This window comes from Heterocephalus glaber, unplaced genomic scaffold (genome assembly GCF_053883595.1).
Source record: "Heterocephalus glaber isolate CG9 unplaced genomic scaffold, H.glaber_assembly_v1.0 deba00001442, whole genome shotgun sequence".
NCBI lineage: Eukaryota > Metazoa > Chordata > Mammalia > Rodentia > Bathyergidae > Heterocephalus > Heterocephalus glaber.
The window spans coordinates 43,968,018-43,982,401 of record NW_028258296.1 but is presented as its reverse complement, the minus strand read 5'-3'; the positions used below and the strand labels follow the sequence as shown (position 1 = coordinate 43,982,401).

General features: G+C 37.8%; 1 protein-coding gene across 4 annotated transcripts in view; it reads left to right on the top strand.

Annotated features, from left to right (window-relative positions):
- Sort1 (sortilin 1) overlaps positions 1-14,384 on the top strand; it is a 78,353-nt gene that overhangs the window by 26,496 nt on the left and 37,473 nt on the right. For all 4 annotated transcript variants that reach the window (XM_004853626.3, XM_004853627.3, XM_004853625.3 and 1 more), the window contains exons 2-3: positions 5,181-5,240; positions 6,779-6,852. In XM_004853626.3, the coding sequence (XP_004853683.2) occupies positions 5,181-5,240; positions 6,779-6,852 (134 nt within the window). The remainder of the gene's footprint in view (positions 1-5,180; positions 5,241-6,778; positions 6,853-14,384) is intronic.

Genomic DNA, 14,384 nt, shown 5'->3' with positions numbered 1-14,384 from the left:
TAACAGCATTTATTCTAGGGTTAATTTTTCTCTACTACTAGAGTAAACTTTTCTTAATACTTCACTTAAACTATAAGTTTTTTCTACTGTGGTTATTAGGAACAGAAATTACTGCTGGTCCTGTGTAAGATTCAGATACTGTTTTCTCTAGTCCTTGATTCTTTCTTGGCATCAGGTAGTTTCCTCACATCCATGTGCTGACCAGTATTCAGTTGAAGTCTTAGCTAAAAGGTTGGGAAGCACCCCCCAACCTGTCATTTTAGCCAGTTTTCTGTTGCTATAACTGAATACCCAGAGTAGGTATTTTATTAAAAAATAGAGGTTTATTTAGGTCACAGTTCTAGAGACAGAAAGTCTAAGAGGTACTGAGGTCTGACACTGGAATCTAGTGAGGACCTTCTTCTGCATCATAACATGGCTAAGAGTATCATGTGGTAGGACAGAGAAGTGCAGTAGCTGGGGTCTTTCCCCTCTTCCACCTTCTCTCCTCCTCTTTCTCTTCTTCTTCCCCTTCTTTCTCCCATTACCCTTCCCCTCCCTCTCCTCGTGTGTGTGTGTGTGTGTGTGTGTGTGTGTGTGTGTGTGTGTCTAGGGATTGAACTCATGGATCTTTTCCCATTATTTTGAGATAATCTTGCTAAATTTCCTAAGCTGGACTTGAATTTGTGATCTTCCTGCCTCAGCCTCGCAGGGTGATGGGATTACAGTTGTTTGCCCCCAGGCCTTTCTCCCTCTTTTTATAAAATCACTAATGCTAACCTCAGGAACTCATCTAATCCTCATTACTTCCCAAAGACACCCATCTCCAAATACCATTATCATATAAATTTGAGGCTTGGATTTCCAGTACATGAACCCTTGGAAGCCACATTCAAACCCTAATACTCCCTCTGCAGATCTCCAGAATTCTCTTCCTCTGTAGCTTTCTCCTCAGTAGTCCTTTACCCTACAAACTCTGACTTCTTTGGCTTCTGTACACTGCCAGTTTCATTTCTCCTGGGCTCCCTTTCCCCTGCACCGTGGCCTGGAAATTCTTTCCATGTAGAAAGCTGGGGGCAGCAGTTTTAGGGCCCTCATTGTTTCATTGTTCATTTCCTGTTTTTCAGGGATCATCATTTTTCGTTGCCCACTGTCCAGTTCTTGAAAATGGTTGTTTCATATATTCTGTGTTTTTTTAGTTGTTTCAGGTAGGAGTTTAGATCTGATCCCTTCCTACTCCTTCTTGGCCAGAAGCAGAAGTTTTCCCAGAACAGAACTTTTTTATTTCATACTCATTTCTGTCATCAGAAAATTAGTGATTCTGGTCTTAGTTTCTTACTTCATCATCCTCCTTTGCAGAGCTTTACCAATAGTTCTTTTAAAAAATTGATTCAATGAGAAAATAGAGTCATTTATAGCTAAATGGATGCGTATTGAGGCCATACTCTTAAGTGAAATAAATAGGACATGTGTAAATACCAAGTAGTTTCTCTGGTATGAGAAACTGAGAGTATAAATAAGGGTTAAAATGATTAAAATGAATAATTGATAATTTGAAATAGAAAGAAAAGGTCCAAAGGGGTAGGAGAAGTGTGTTGGGAAGTAGAAAGGAAAGAAGGGAAAGGAAAAATTATAAGAAAAGGAAAAAATGGAAACAAAGTCTTTGTAAATAGGGAAGGGAGCACAGGGAATGGAGAAAAATAAGAACCAAGATACATCATGTACAGGTACAAGCACCCAATGATAAATGTAAACGTATTGTACACCTAAAATGTACCAATAAAAGAATTTAAGCAAAAAAAAATTGATTCAATATTTGTTGAGTGCCTACCTATACTACATTATATGTTAGTTGCTAAAATGTATAGCCTCAAATCCCTGGACCAGATAAGTTTCAGGACAGAGTTCTTGTTATAATTAAAAGTAATAAATTTTGAAAGATCAAAAATGCCACTACAGTGTAAAGTAACAAATGTATATTGTGCTAACTATGATAAATGTTCAGACATTAGAATTGATGACCTTTACTAACAGAAATGAATTCTGTCACTAACCACGAGCAGGTTAACCACCCTTTCCTTGCCATCTGTGTTCCTTCTCCCACCATAAAAGTAGCATTGATTTATATCAGTGATGGAGAACCTTTTAGAGCTTTCAGTGATAACAAATAGCCTGCTGTGGCACATGTGCCATAGGTTCGCCACCACTGATCTATACTGTTGGTCCTCTGTCTCTCCCGAATTCCTCTCCTTTCATATGATCTTTTCTTTCCCTTTGAGTACTGTTCATGCTGTTAGACCTGACTTCATTTTCCCATTTACTTTTGGGAGTGTAAGCATGGTAAAGACTGAAATATAGCACATTACCACATTAGTTACATTTTCTGTAGGCAGATACATTTTTCAGGTCGTACATTCTCAAAAGCAAATGTTAATTGGTTAATGTGGGGGGGATAGAAGGTTGAAGGTATCAGAAAACCTCAATTACAGTTAATCTGGTCTGTATTTCCAAAGGAACTCTTTGGATGATGAATGAGGTCAGTTATCATTTCAGTTGTGTAGGTGAAGCTGAAGGTTGCTGGTGACATCCTGTGATCCTTGCCCTGTGACAGAGCAGTAGGAAAATGAGGGAAATGCTAGTGTGCACTGAGAGGGTCAGGTGTATAGAGCATTGCCTGAAAAGTAAAAGGTGCAGGTCCTGATTGGTTCTATGCCAACTATATTGTGGCCTGATCATGAGAACCAAGAATTCCAGAGCCACAGTTGATAGAATTTTTCATTTATTCTGGTTAGTTGTTGTGATCAAAAGCTTTCTTGGAAAAATATCCTATGTTTAGATGACTATGTGGTCTGTCTGGAGCTTGCGGAAGCTCTGGATATTCCTGCTCCTCCTCAAGGAACTCACTGATATAATTTCAGACACTGTCTCCTCCAGAGAACATGTGGTCTTACTTTGTGTGAAACACTGTATCTTACAAGACACTCTGCTGTGTCAGTTTGTAAGCTTCTGGTTCCAGGCGTCTCTAGCAGCCCTACTTTTTCTCAGATGCTTGGCGAGCCTCCATGTATGAATAGCCCTTCTGTCCTGCAGAGGCTTCGAGAAGCTCTGCCTGAGTATTTGACAGTCAACCAGCATTTACTGAGCAAGCACTATGTGAGGCACTAATTTAAAACTTACAGAGGTTGTGCAGGAGGGTCTTTTGACCTCAAAAGTACTTTTAGTCCAGAGGGGAAATAGCATAGGTGAATTTAGAGGCCCATTTAGGAGGACATGAGAAAATTAGAAGATAAGCAAAACTGCATGTTTTGTTTGAGTTCTGTCTCTGCAGTATTCTCTGTCAGCATTGGTGGCTTGAGTAACCAAGTGGCTGGCATACTACCGTTTATAGGCAAGTTCTATTTTGATATTGAATTTGTGGTTTGGGTAGGATACATTATAATCATTTTCAACAAATGATTATTGAGTATGCTAAGTATCCCTGTGGTAGGCACAGGGAGTACCACGAACTACAAAGTTAACATCCTCTGCTTATAATGAGTTTTTCATATTTGGAAAGATATGTTTAATATCTTTTTAAAAACTTAAGATATATCTTCTTCAGAAAAAAAGTATAGTCACATTATGGCTTGTGTTTAGATGTCCCCCCAAAGCCTCCTGGGGATGAGGTGGGTCTTTCTTTTTCAAAGGTGGCTGAATCTAGACTGTATGATGCTGAGATTAAGGGTGTGTCATTACTAAACCACTACACATGAGTGATTGGTTTGGCACCGCCCTGATCCCCGTAGGCTGGATGGGAGAAAAGGGGCAGAAAGATGCTGTTGAGGTCCCTTATTGCTTTTGCTGCTTCCACTGCCATGAACTGTTTCCCTCTGCCACCCTGCCTTAGAGCCAGCCAATTATGGACTGAAACCTCTACAAACTGTAAGCCAAATAAAGCTTTCCCCCTTTAACTTGGGTGTCAGGTATTTTGTCTCAGTAATGAGAGAAAAGTAACTAACACAATCACCAACATTTAATAGAAATATAAACTGTACTAAACTATTAATTGAGCAGTGGGACTTAGGGTGATGGGCATGTGTCAGGAAAAGGGAAGAACCTTCACTTTTTGTTATAGACATTGTGTATAGTATATAATTTCTGTGTTGCTAGAATTTATTTTTATCAACCAAGGGTATTACCTCTTTGGAATTTTTATTTTTTAATCAGTTAAAAATGATATAAACTAAAAGATTGTACAATATTAACCTAAAATATCTATGGTGAGATTATGAATAATTTCATTTTCTTTGTTATACATCCTTATAATTATCTATATTATCTATAATAAATATATATTTTATAAATATGAAAAGAAAGCAGTTGGGGAAACTCCAAGAACACTACAACAATTTAGGGGTTATTTCTTTTGTTTTTTTGAGACAGGGTCTTGGTATGTAGTTCAGGCTGGCCTTGAACACAGTATGTAGGCCAGGCTGCCCTCAAACTCATGGTAATCCTCCTGCATCAGCCTCCCAAGTACTGCACCACTGTGCCTGGCTATAACAATTATAGTAGTAACTGTATTTTAACATGAGTACTGCATTTTGAATATAATATACCAGCTTTCCCATTTTTACTCCCCTCTTCCACCACAGTCTCAGTAGTTTATTATTATTTTATACTATTGTTATTGAATAAAAAGATAAATTAAGGCTGTTTGCTTTCTCGCTTTTGCTTCTTGTCCTTTTCGTGAGTTAGCCTGGAACAAAAGGAATCCAGCTAGTGACTATTCAGCTGTATTGTGAAGAACTGCCTAGAAAAATGTGAATTATGCTGATTGGGTTATAATTATGTCTGTCATTGTGGGCTCTGATCTCTTGTTTTAGAGCACCCTAAGAATACTTTGCTCTATCTTTATATTTAGTCATGTTGGAGAAAGCAATTAGATTATCCCATCTCCCCATATGGTACAGTGAAGAAAATTCATCTGCTTGGCTTACTTTGTGCTAGAGAGAATTTAAATTTCCGAGTTATTTGTGATTCAGGTTAAGTAGTTAAATCTTGTTTCTCCCAAACTTTGTTCTGGGAATCTCTGTTCCCTTATAGTTATGAGCTTAATTACTCAGAACAGTGATAAAGTTCTAAATTATATGAGAAAATCAAAAATTGTAGGAGAGTGGATGACATTTCTAAATGAATTTCATTTGTTCTTCCCATTATAGCATGTGTTTGATGATCTCAGTGGCTCAGTGTCCTTGTCTTGGGTTGGAGATCGCACTGGGGTAAGTAATATTTTGAATCTATTTTAGTCTAGTAAGAAGATGTAGATTGGGGGCAGAAGCACTGAATGTCATTACTTTCTGAAATACTTTTCAACCTCAATTGGAGAAAATGCATGTTTGCAGGACAGACTTTCAGAAAGTTGTAGTTGGTGTGGTTTTGCTTTAGAACTGGGAACACCTTTTGACCACCTTCTATAATAAGAAGTTAGACATTTTTGTTTGTTTGTTTGTTTTTTGAGTCAGAGTCTCACTATGTAGTTCAGGCTGGCCTTGAACTCATTATGTAGCCCAGACTGACCTTAAACTTGCAATGATCCTCCTGCCTCAGCCTCCTGAGAGCTGGGATTACAGGTGTGCACCACCACACCCAGCTAAGGTAGACACTATTTTAGTCTTCAGTGGCTCCTTAGCATCAAATGACCAAGCAGAAGAAAGTGGAAACAGAGTGCTATGTGTTGAGACAATGCTTGGGAAAAACCCCTGTGTAAAAGCAGAAGAGGGTACATCATACATCTTGGTATTTTTTTCCCTCTCAACTGTAGTTTTCCTGTATTCTTTCCTACAGTTGTGTTAAAGGACTGTGGCACCCTGGTTATTCAATTCTATTATCCCTGTCCATTTAAAAAGGAGGTATTGCAAGGACTGGGGGAATGGAAGGGAAGCAGTCAGCTCCTTATCCCTCCTAGTGTGCAGGTGGCACCTTGCTAGGATGGTATGCTGAGGATACATGGATCTCAGGCCTGGAGTGGGGGGTTGGTTCTGTTATGGGCCATTTCATGTGCCTCCTCATAGTCCAGGAATCATAGCTTTGAGGCACATGATAGCTATATTAGAAGCCTAAGGAAATACATTTTGGTTTTGAAAAACAAGTTCTCATTTTAATTACTTTTAAATTTCCAGTAGAATTGCTGTAAGCTTGTCTAAGTTTCTTCTAAAATTTGGGTTATTACCCTAATTTTCACAGTTTACCCATTTGGTTGGTATCTTCAAGATTTCTTGTGATATGGCTTTTTGAGGCTCCTTAGACTCTTAATACTAATCTAACCAAGATCTTTTTCTAATGTCTACTTTTTGTAAACAAGTAATTATTTATAAAATGAATTTCGTGGAGACCTAACAGTAAGAACAAGATAGACAGATACATGTGACACAGTGACTTCTATGAGAACACCCACAGTATTTTAACCTCTGTAGGCAGGAAAATAAAAGAGATTGTTCTTGCCTAAGAATATCTTATGATAATTTGCATACAAAAGTAGTTAAATCCTTCTTTATTATAATGTGTATTTGAGTAGCTCTGTTGCACTGCCTTGGATATAGGGGTATTGGGTTCCATCCCAATGAAGTGAGTTGAGGATATCTGGACATATAACGATAAATCCTAGAAATTTTGTCCTCATCATTTTTTAAAAAATATACTGCAATATAGGCTGCTACAATTAGGGCTGTGACCAGTCTTTCAGGTGTGGTTTAATTTCATCATATGCCATCATGTAATTGGAGTATGTTATTGACAGAATGCTTTTGTTTCTCTCCAGGTTATTCTAGTCCTCACTACCTTCCATGTACCACTGGTAATTATGACCTTTGGACAGTCCAAGTTATATCGAAGGTGAGATCACTGATCTATGTTAGAGATATTTGACCAAGTAATACATTAGAAATATACACTCCCCCTTCTCTGGACACAGTGGAGTCTAATGATTGATTTTAAAATATTCCAGCCATCTTAAATTTTCACCAGACTGTCACAGTCAGCATACTTCTTTTTTTTTTTTGGTATCAGGGATCGAACTCAGGACCTTGGCACTTATGAGGCAGGTGAGGCGCCACTGAGCTAAACCCCCAGCCCCAGCATGCTTCTTAATGTCTGTTTAACAGCCCAAAGGGCCATACTTCCAGGGAAACTAGGTCACCCTGACTGAGGGATAGAACAGTAAAGGAAGGTGAAGGAAGAGTCTATGGGAATGGGTATTAATGTTAATTTACATAGATACTTAATTTATAGGGCAGTAGCATGGATTTTATGCCTCTTTTGATTATGAACACAGATTTTTTTAAATATCCTTGAAATTAACATCTTAATTGCACCTTCCAAACAAATATTATTTATATAAGTTTTTGAGATCTAGACAGATTGTTTCTCTATAAGATGGAGAGTCTCAGGGGATTGTTTTTAGATGAGGAGGTTCTCAGGTCAGACCTACCAGAGTACCCAGTAGTATTCACATTGGTAATGGCAGTGGGAATGTGTTGTCTGTAACATTCATGTTTCAGAGTTGTTTTCTCAGAGGTACAGCTTCATTAAATAGTAAGTCCCTTCCTTACCAATAAGATTCACGACCAGCTAACTCCCCAAAATTACTGATTATCTTTTCAATCTTTGCATCTATCCCATTGCCATTCCCAAGACACCTAAAGAAATGACTTCCTAGTAGCCAGAGTGCCTCCCAGGAGTCATGTTAGTTTATAAGAGTTCTTATTTATTCATCCTGAACTATATCCCTGGCCTGGTTTTTTTTGTTGTTTTTTGAGACAATGTCTTGCTAAGTCACTGAGTTGCCCAGTTGAGCTCTAACTTACAGCCTTCCTGCCTCATCCTCCAGAGTGCTAGCACTGTAGGCATGTACCACCACGCTCAGCTTTTAAGCGTGCTTTATTTGACTGCTGGTCTTGGCCCACATGGGAAGGAACCCATGCTGAAGTTCTGAAATGAATCATCTTACCTTCCCTTCCCAAATAGAGATGATCCTTTACTGCTACTCCTGGGCCTAGAGCCAGAGCTCCCTGCCCTTCAACATGGTGCTGTTGGCTTAAAATAAGCAGATTTTCCTTGAGGCCAAGACAGGACTGCCATCTTGCAATTGCTATAAGTTTGGTGTAGGCAAGGCTGTTTCCTACCTTGGGGTTCTCTAGCATCTAGCCAAATGACTGATACGTAGTAAACTGGCAGTAAATGTTAACTGAATGAATTAATGCTTTGGCTTCTCTATAACTTTAACTTGATAATATATTTTGTTTGTTTTGTATGGAATTGACAATGTATTATAGAATCCTAGTGCTAGAAAGGGCTACAGTAGGTGTTTTGTTTATTCAGTTAGATTCAATTTGTGATTGAATCATTTCAGACATATGAAATCTCTTGTTTTAGAAGGAAAAATGTATTTAAAACTTTGTAACTTTATTTTAGTAACTGTAGTATTTAAGAATCCTTGCTATTTTAAAATGTTTCCTCATGATGCAGTTTTCCTTGCCAATTTATCTTATAAAAGCAATACAATTATATTATAAAACATTTGGAAATTCTGTGGGAAAGAAAAAATTCACTCTACAGCATAGAGTAATCTTAGTTTATTTACAGCTTATTATATTGATTTTCCGCTTTAATGTTATATCATATGGCTGGATAGTTTTGGAGAAGCAACACAGAACAGCAAAAAGCTGCCAAGTTTTCTTGAAAAGTATGCATGGGATTGAACCTCAGCACTGTCATTTGCAAATAGAATGAACTTGGGCAAGTGATTTAACCTCCTAAGTCTTTTCTGTTACCTATAAAAGAACAATAATGCCAGGCTTGGTGGCACAAGTCTAATCTTAGCACTCTGGGAGGCTGAGAGGCAGGAGGATTGCAAGTTCAAGCCTAACCTGGGCAATTTAACGTGGCAAGACCCTCCTGTTTCAAACTAAAAGGTAAAAAAATGGGCTGGAAATATAGTTCAGTGTGAAGGCCCTGGTTTCAGACCCCAGTCCTGAAACCAGGAAGGAAGGATGGAAGGAAAGGAAGGAGGAAAAGAGGGAGGGAGGGAGGAGGAAGAAAGGAAAAGGGAGAGGGAGAAGGAAATAATGTCCATCTCAGAGCTGTTGCTTTAATGTTCTCCAGTGTCTTGGCATGAAGTAAGAGTTGGGTGCTATTAGCTGTGTGTCTTCCCAATTTCAAAGATGGCACACAGCCATTGTATGCCGGCACTGCTACACCGATTGTTAGAATGACACCAGTTGGTAAAAAGTAATTGCCTGCCCCAGAACTCTTCCACAGCTTCTACACCCCCACCCTGTCAACATGCAAGTGTTACTAACACTTGGCATCACATTACACCCATTCTGATGAGTCAGTGCTCATACCGCCCTCTCTACTAGTAACCCCTTGTTTTTGTTAGATTGACATAATTTACTTAATCATCACTCCATTGGACAGTTAGATTATAGCTGAGTTTTTCACTGTAACTACTGTGACTGTGATAACTGTCATAAATATTTATGTCATAAAGGATGCTCATTTCCAGTTAATACTTGGAGTAGCAAATGAAAACCTTCTTCTCTTTGATATCTGCATGTTTTGGAGGCAATTTATTGAACTTTCCTTCCTCTCCAGGTGGACTAATCTATACCTAATGCATAAACCATTTTTGTCTTTGTTTTCTGAATTTACTTATTCTGTACCTTGTTCTTTAGTTACATGGATGGAATTGGACCTAACTTCCTGAGTCAGACTCATGGAAGTGAAAGTTTTTCACAACTTTTTTTTCCAACTTTTTGCTTTTCAACATTGTGCTTAAAACAAACAAAACCATAACAACCAGCATCACTGTTACTGTTTAAATACCTACCGCCATCTGACTCAGCCCCTTTTCATTCTTTGTTCTTTTGAAATTCCTCTTTCCTAACATATATTTTCCTAGAAAGCAATCCTATTTGTTTCTGATACATGTTACAAAAGTTATTTTTCTTCATGTTGCACAGCAGTATTGTTGTTTCAACCACAGTCTCTTTGAATATTAATTATCTCTTCCCTGCTGTGAAAAGAAATCTGATTTTTACCCTCTTTCAGAGTTTAAGTAGAAACCATAAATGTGCCTTGTTGCTTCTTTAGCTGGGCAAAGTTGGCTGAAATGACTCACATTATTGAACACACTAGCCAATGACCACCTGTTGCTTCAGAAATGGAAAAGGGGGCCCGGGGATTTAGCTCAGTGGTTTCTCTGCCAGCTGCGCAAGCGCAAGGACCCAAGTTCGATCCCCGGTATCAAAAAAAAAAAAAAAAAAGTACTAATAGAAACCGAAAAGGGGAGGGGATAGTTTAATTAAGGTCCTTCTTATGCTCCTGTCACCCAATTACAAATAAAACAAAAACTACTAATTCCACTCTGAACACCAAAATAAAAAAATAAAATTTAAAAAAATTCTACCCTGGGGCCAGGGATTTAGCTCAGTGGTTTTGCCACCTGCTGCGCAAGCGCAAGGACCCGAATTCAATCCCTGGTACCAAAAAAAAAAAAAAAATTCTACCCTGGCTTGGTGGCACACCTGTAATCCGAGCACTCAGGAGGCTGAGGTAGGAGGCCACAAGTTCAAGGCCAGCCTAGGCTACATAGTACATTCAAAACCAGCCTAAACTACATAGTGAGCCCCTGTTTCAAAAAACTATAAATATATGCATATATACATACATACACTTTGAAGACTTCTATTTTTCACAGCATTGACTATATTATTTATTGGATTACCTTTGTCTACTAAATCTGATCAAAAGTTTATTTAGGATGCAAATAAAGGATAACTAATCAAGTGCCACCTGCTATGTGTGGTAAGGTCTGAAGGCTCACCAGAATAAATGGAGGTTGTCTCTGTTCCATATACAGAGTTAGAAGAAATATCCTGGTTTAGGTTCTGAAAAACAATTGTCGAAGGATTTAGGAGATAATAGAGTCCTAAGGATATTAATGATTAGATAAATTTGAGAGAATATATTAATACTGTCAATTTAAAGAAATTGTGTTCAGGTCCCAGTATAAATTTTAATTCTCTGTTAAGGAATATTAGTTTGTATAATAGATTATAAAGTATATTTGTCTCTCACTTGCCAGTATGAAGTTTAAGAAAAATAAATTGCTTGTACTTCAGATGATAATTTGATTTTTGGCAAGTAAAAAATATTGCCCATCTTTTTGTTTTATGGTTTCTTGAATCTAACTTTTCAGTGTAAGATGTACTTAGTGATATAAATAGAAGCATTATTCTACACCAGAATTCTGCACCTAATCACTGCAGATCTGGTGGTCATTCCTGGTTTTTATTTTCTGTTAAGAGTTGATCAGATTTTGAAAACTAACAAGCGAATCTCTAAGAGATTTCACATAAAAATTTATTCCATAATCAATATAAATTTTTTAGGATGCTGTTTGAGTTTTTAAAAAAAATAACTTATAGTTGTACAACAGGAAAAAAAAAGAAAGTGGTACAGAAAGTCAGCTTCAGGCATCTGTGTGACAGCAGTGAGGTGCTCAGTTTAGTTTTCACTGTGGTATATTATTAACAATGACTGCATATTTCACATACAAGGTTAGCATAAATTACATTTACAAAATATATTTTCCTGCTTTTTAAAAAAAGTTTAAGTGTATGGTGTTGGCAGATTTCCTTTAATACAACATTTACAAACTGTTGTCAGTCAGAGCAAAATATGTAAGGATCTCAGATGCTCATATTCCTTCTGATTAAAAGTTCTGTGATTTTTATTTGTGTATCTTTATATATTTGTATTCTCTTTATTTTTCACTTGTATTTTTTAAATTTCTATAGAAAACATGTATTTTTTCTAATAATTAAAAAACACAAAATATTAAAATAAAAATGCAAGATGTCACACAGTGAAAAAACAAACCAGAATATTGGGAATTAAGTTTTATGTGACTTCAAAGTCTGTCATTTTTACTTGGCAGGTATTTTAGGTCCATGATTCTTCTGGCACATTTTAGTAAGGTCCATCCTCCTTATTGGCATTTTAACTAGAAACCTCAATACATTTTGTTCTCCTTATTTATGATAGTTATGTTCTACAAAGTTGCCACAAACACTGAATTTGTGAATACTGAACCATTGTTTCTAGGGAAAATACAGGGTTAGTTTTCTGCAAGTCTTTGGTCACATTTGTCAACTGATCAGTACATAACCACGTTTTATGTATATTTCTATTCAAACTCACCATATATGCTTTGTTAAAATTTAGCTCATGGCCAATAGCACTATAACCTTTGCCCAAATGAAGCTTGTCTAAGAAAAGTATTTCCTCTCTGAGGCATATCAAAGTCTTCTTGTGCTTAGAAACACCAAATAGCATGTCAGCACTACATATGGAGGCCATTTTAAACAGCAAAATCACCAGTAAAAACTAAAAAAATGTGAAAATATGATACTAAAATAGGCCATGATAAGGGTGCTTGTTTACAGCATAAAAGCTGAAACAAGAAGACAGAGCACCCTTATTTGACCTCAGCTGGAAATGTATGCATTGAGTGACTCGGGTTTTTCGTTACTTCATGTAGGTCTGCAAACAACTGTGAAACCACCATGGGTATTGGTTTCAGGGTCGCAAATGAATTTAACCAAGTAGGCAAATTCACAAATACAGAATGTGTGAATGGGGCGGGGGGGGGGGGGGTCAACTGTACAAGCTTTCCCAATTAGTGAAAACTACAAAACTTTTTGCTTTTATGTTACACTTTATAGTGGTTTAATCATGGCAAAATAGAATGTAGGAATAGAGAGAATGGGTAGAGGTTGAAAGAGTTTCAAGGTGCTTGCTAGAAAATGCCTAGATTCTATGAATGACATTTTAAAGGTCTATTGAGGACTAAGAAAGAAAAAAGAGCTATAGAAAAAGCTCCTCTTAAAGAATACCTAAGTAATCCAAGACAGTGTGTTAGTAAAACTATGGGCAATAAAGACCTAATTGATGAGGTTTTAGAAGTGTGACACACATTTTTGGACAATGGGGAAAAAAATCTGTGTTATGAAGTGGCAAAGAAGTTGGCTGAATTGTGGTCATACTGTAGTGTTACTTAGAAGGTAGAATTTACAGAGGTTAAAATTGGAAATTTAAACTGGTCATGGTGGCACATGCCTGTAATCCCAACGTTTGGGAGGCTGAGACAGGAAGATCACCGCAAGTTTGAGTCCAACCTGGGTTATATAATAAGTTCAAAGGCGGCCTGAACTATATAGCAAGACCCTGTCTCAAAAAAGAAAGAAAGATAGATAGGTATTGGAAATTTAAACTAGACATGGTGGCACATGCCTGTAATCCCAGCACGAAGCTAAGGCAGAAAGATCACAACTTCAAGCCCAGACTGGGCAATTTAGCAATTTAGTGAGACCCTGTCTCAAAATAAAATAAAAAATGTTTAGAGACATTGCTTGGTGCAGAGCAATCCTCAGTACTGCAAAAAAGAAAAATTGGAAATTTGGTTGAAGAGATTTCTAATCACAGTGTTGAAGTTGCAGCTTGGCTCCTCCTATTAGTAAAATGAAAGAAGAGAGAAATTACTTGAAGACAGAATTGTTAAGCAAAAGAAATACAGAACTTAAAAATTCTCACTCTACCCATTTCACAAAAATTGTGAACACTAAGGATGTGGTCAGGAGACCATTTGATAAACAGGTTAGTATGCTTGTAAGCCACAAATGTAATTAACCACCTAGCAGGAGGGCTGCCAGTTTGAATTTAAGAGAAAGGAGACAGAAAGGAATGAAGGACCCACTGAGCTACATCCCTGGCCCTGAGCTACCACTTTTCTGGAATTTGGTGGGTAGAACCATTGTAAATATGTACTGTTCTTCAAGACAAGGGAAGAATGGTCCCCAAAGCAATTCAGAGATAATCAAGGCTACCTCCTCAGTTTCAAAATGGAGGAAAGTGGGGCTAGGGATTTAGCTCAGTGGTTCCATCGCTTGCCTTGCAAACGCAAGGACCCAAGTTCGATCCCGGGTACCAAAACAAACAAACAAACAAAAACAAAATGGAGGAAAGAGGCATCACCTTGCTTTCAATAGGCCAGGTGGCTTCCACCCAGATATGGGTGCCAGGCCACCCAGAGCTTGGGGGCCCAGTCCCTGCCTGGCAAAGCTGCAGAGGCAGAACCATCAACTTAGTGGATCTGGAGGGCACAGCATTGAATCAGTGAGGATTATTCTCAAGCCTTAATGTCTCATAGAATTTGCCTTGTGGTTTAGACTCTCTTAAGATCCCCTTTCTTCTTTCCCATTTCTCCCTTTTGGAATGGAAATATCTATCCTGTGCCTGACTTACTGTATTTTGGAAGCCCATGGCTTGTTTGGTTTCACAGGTTCGTGGCTAGAGAGGAGTTT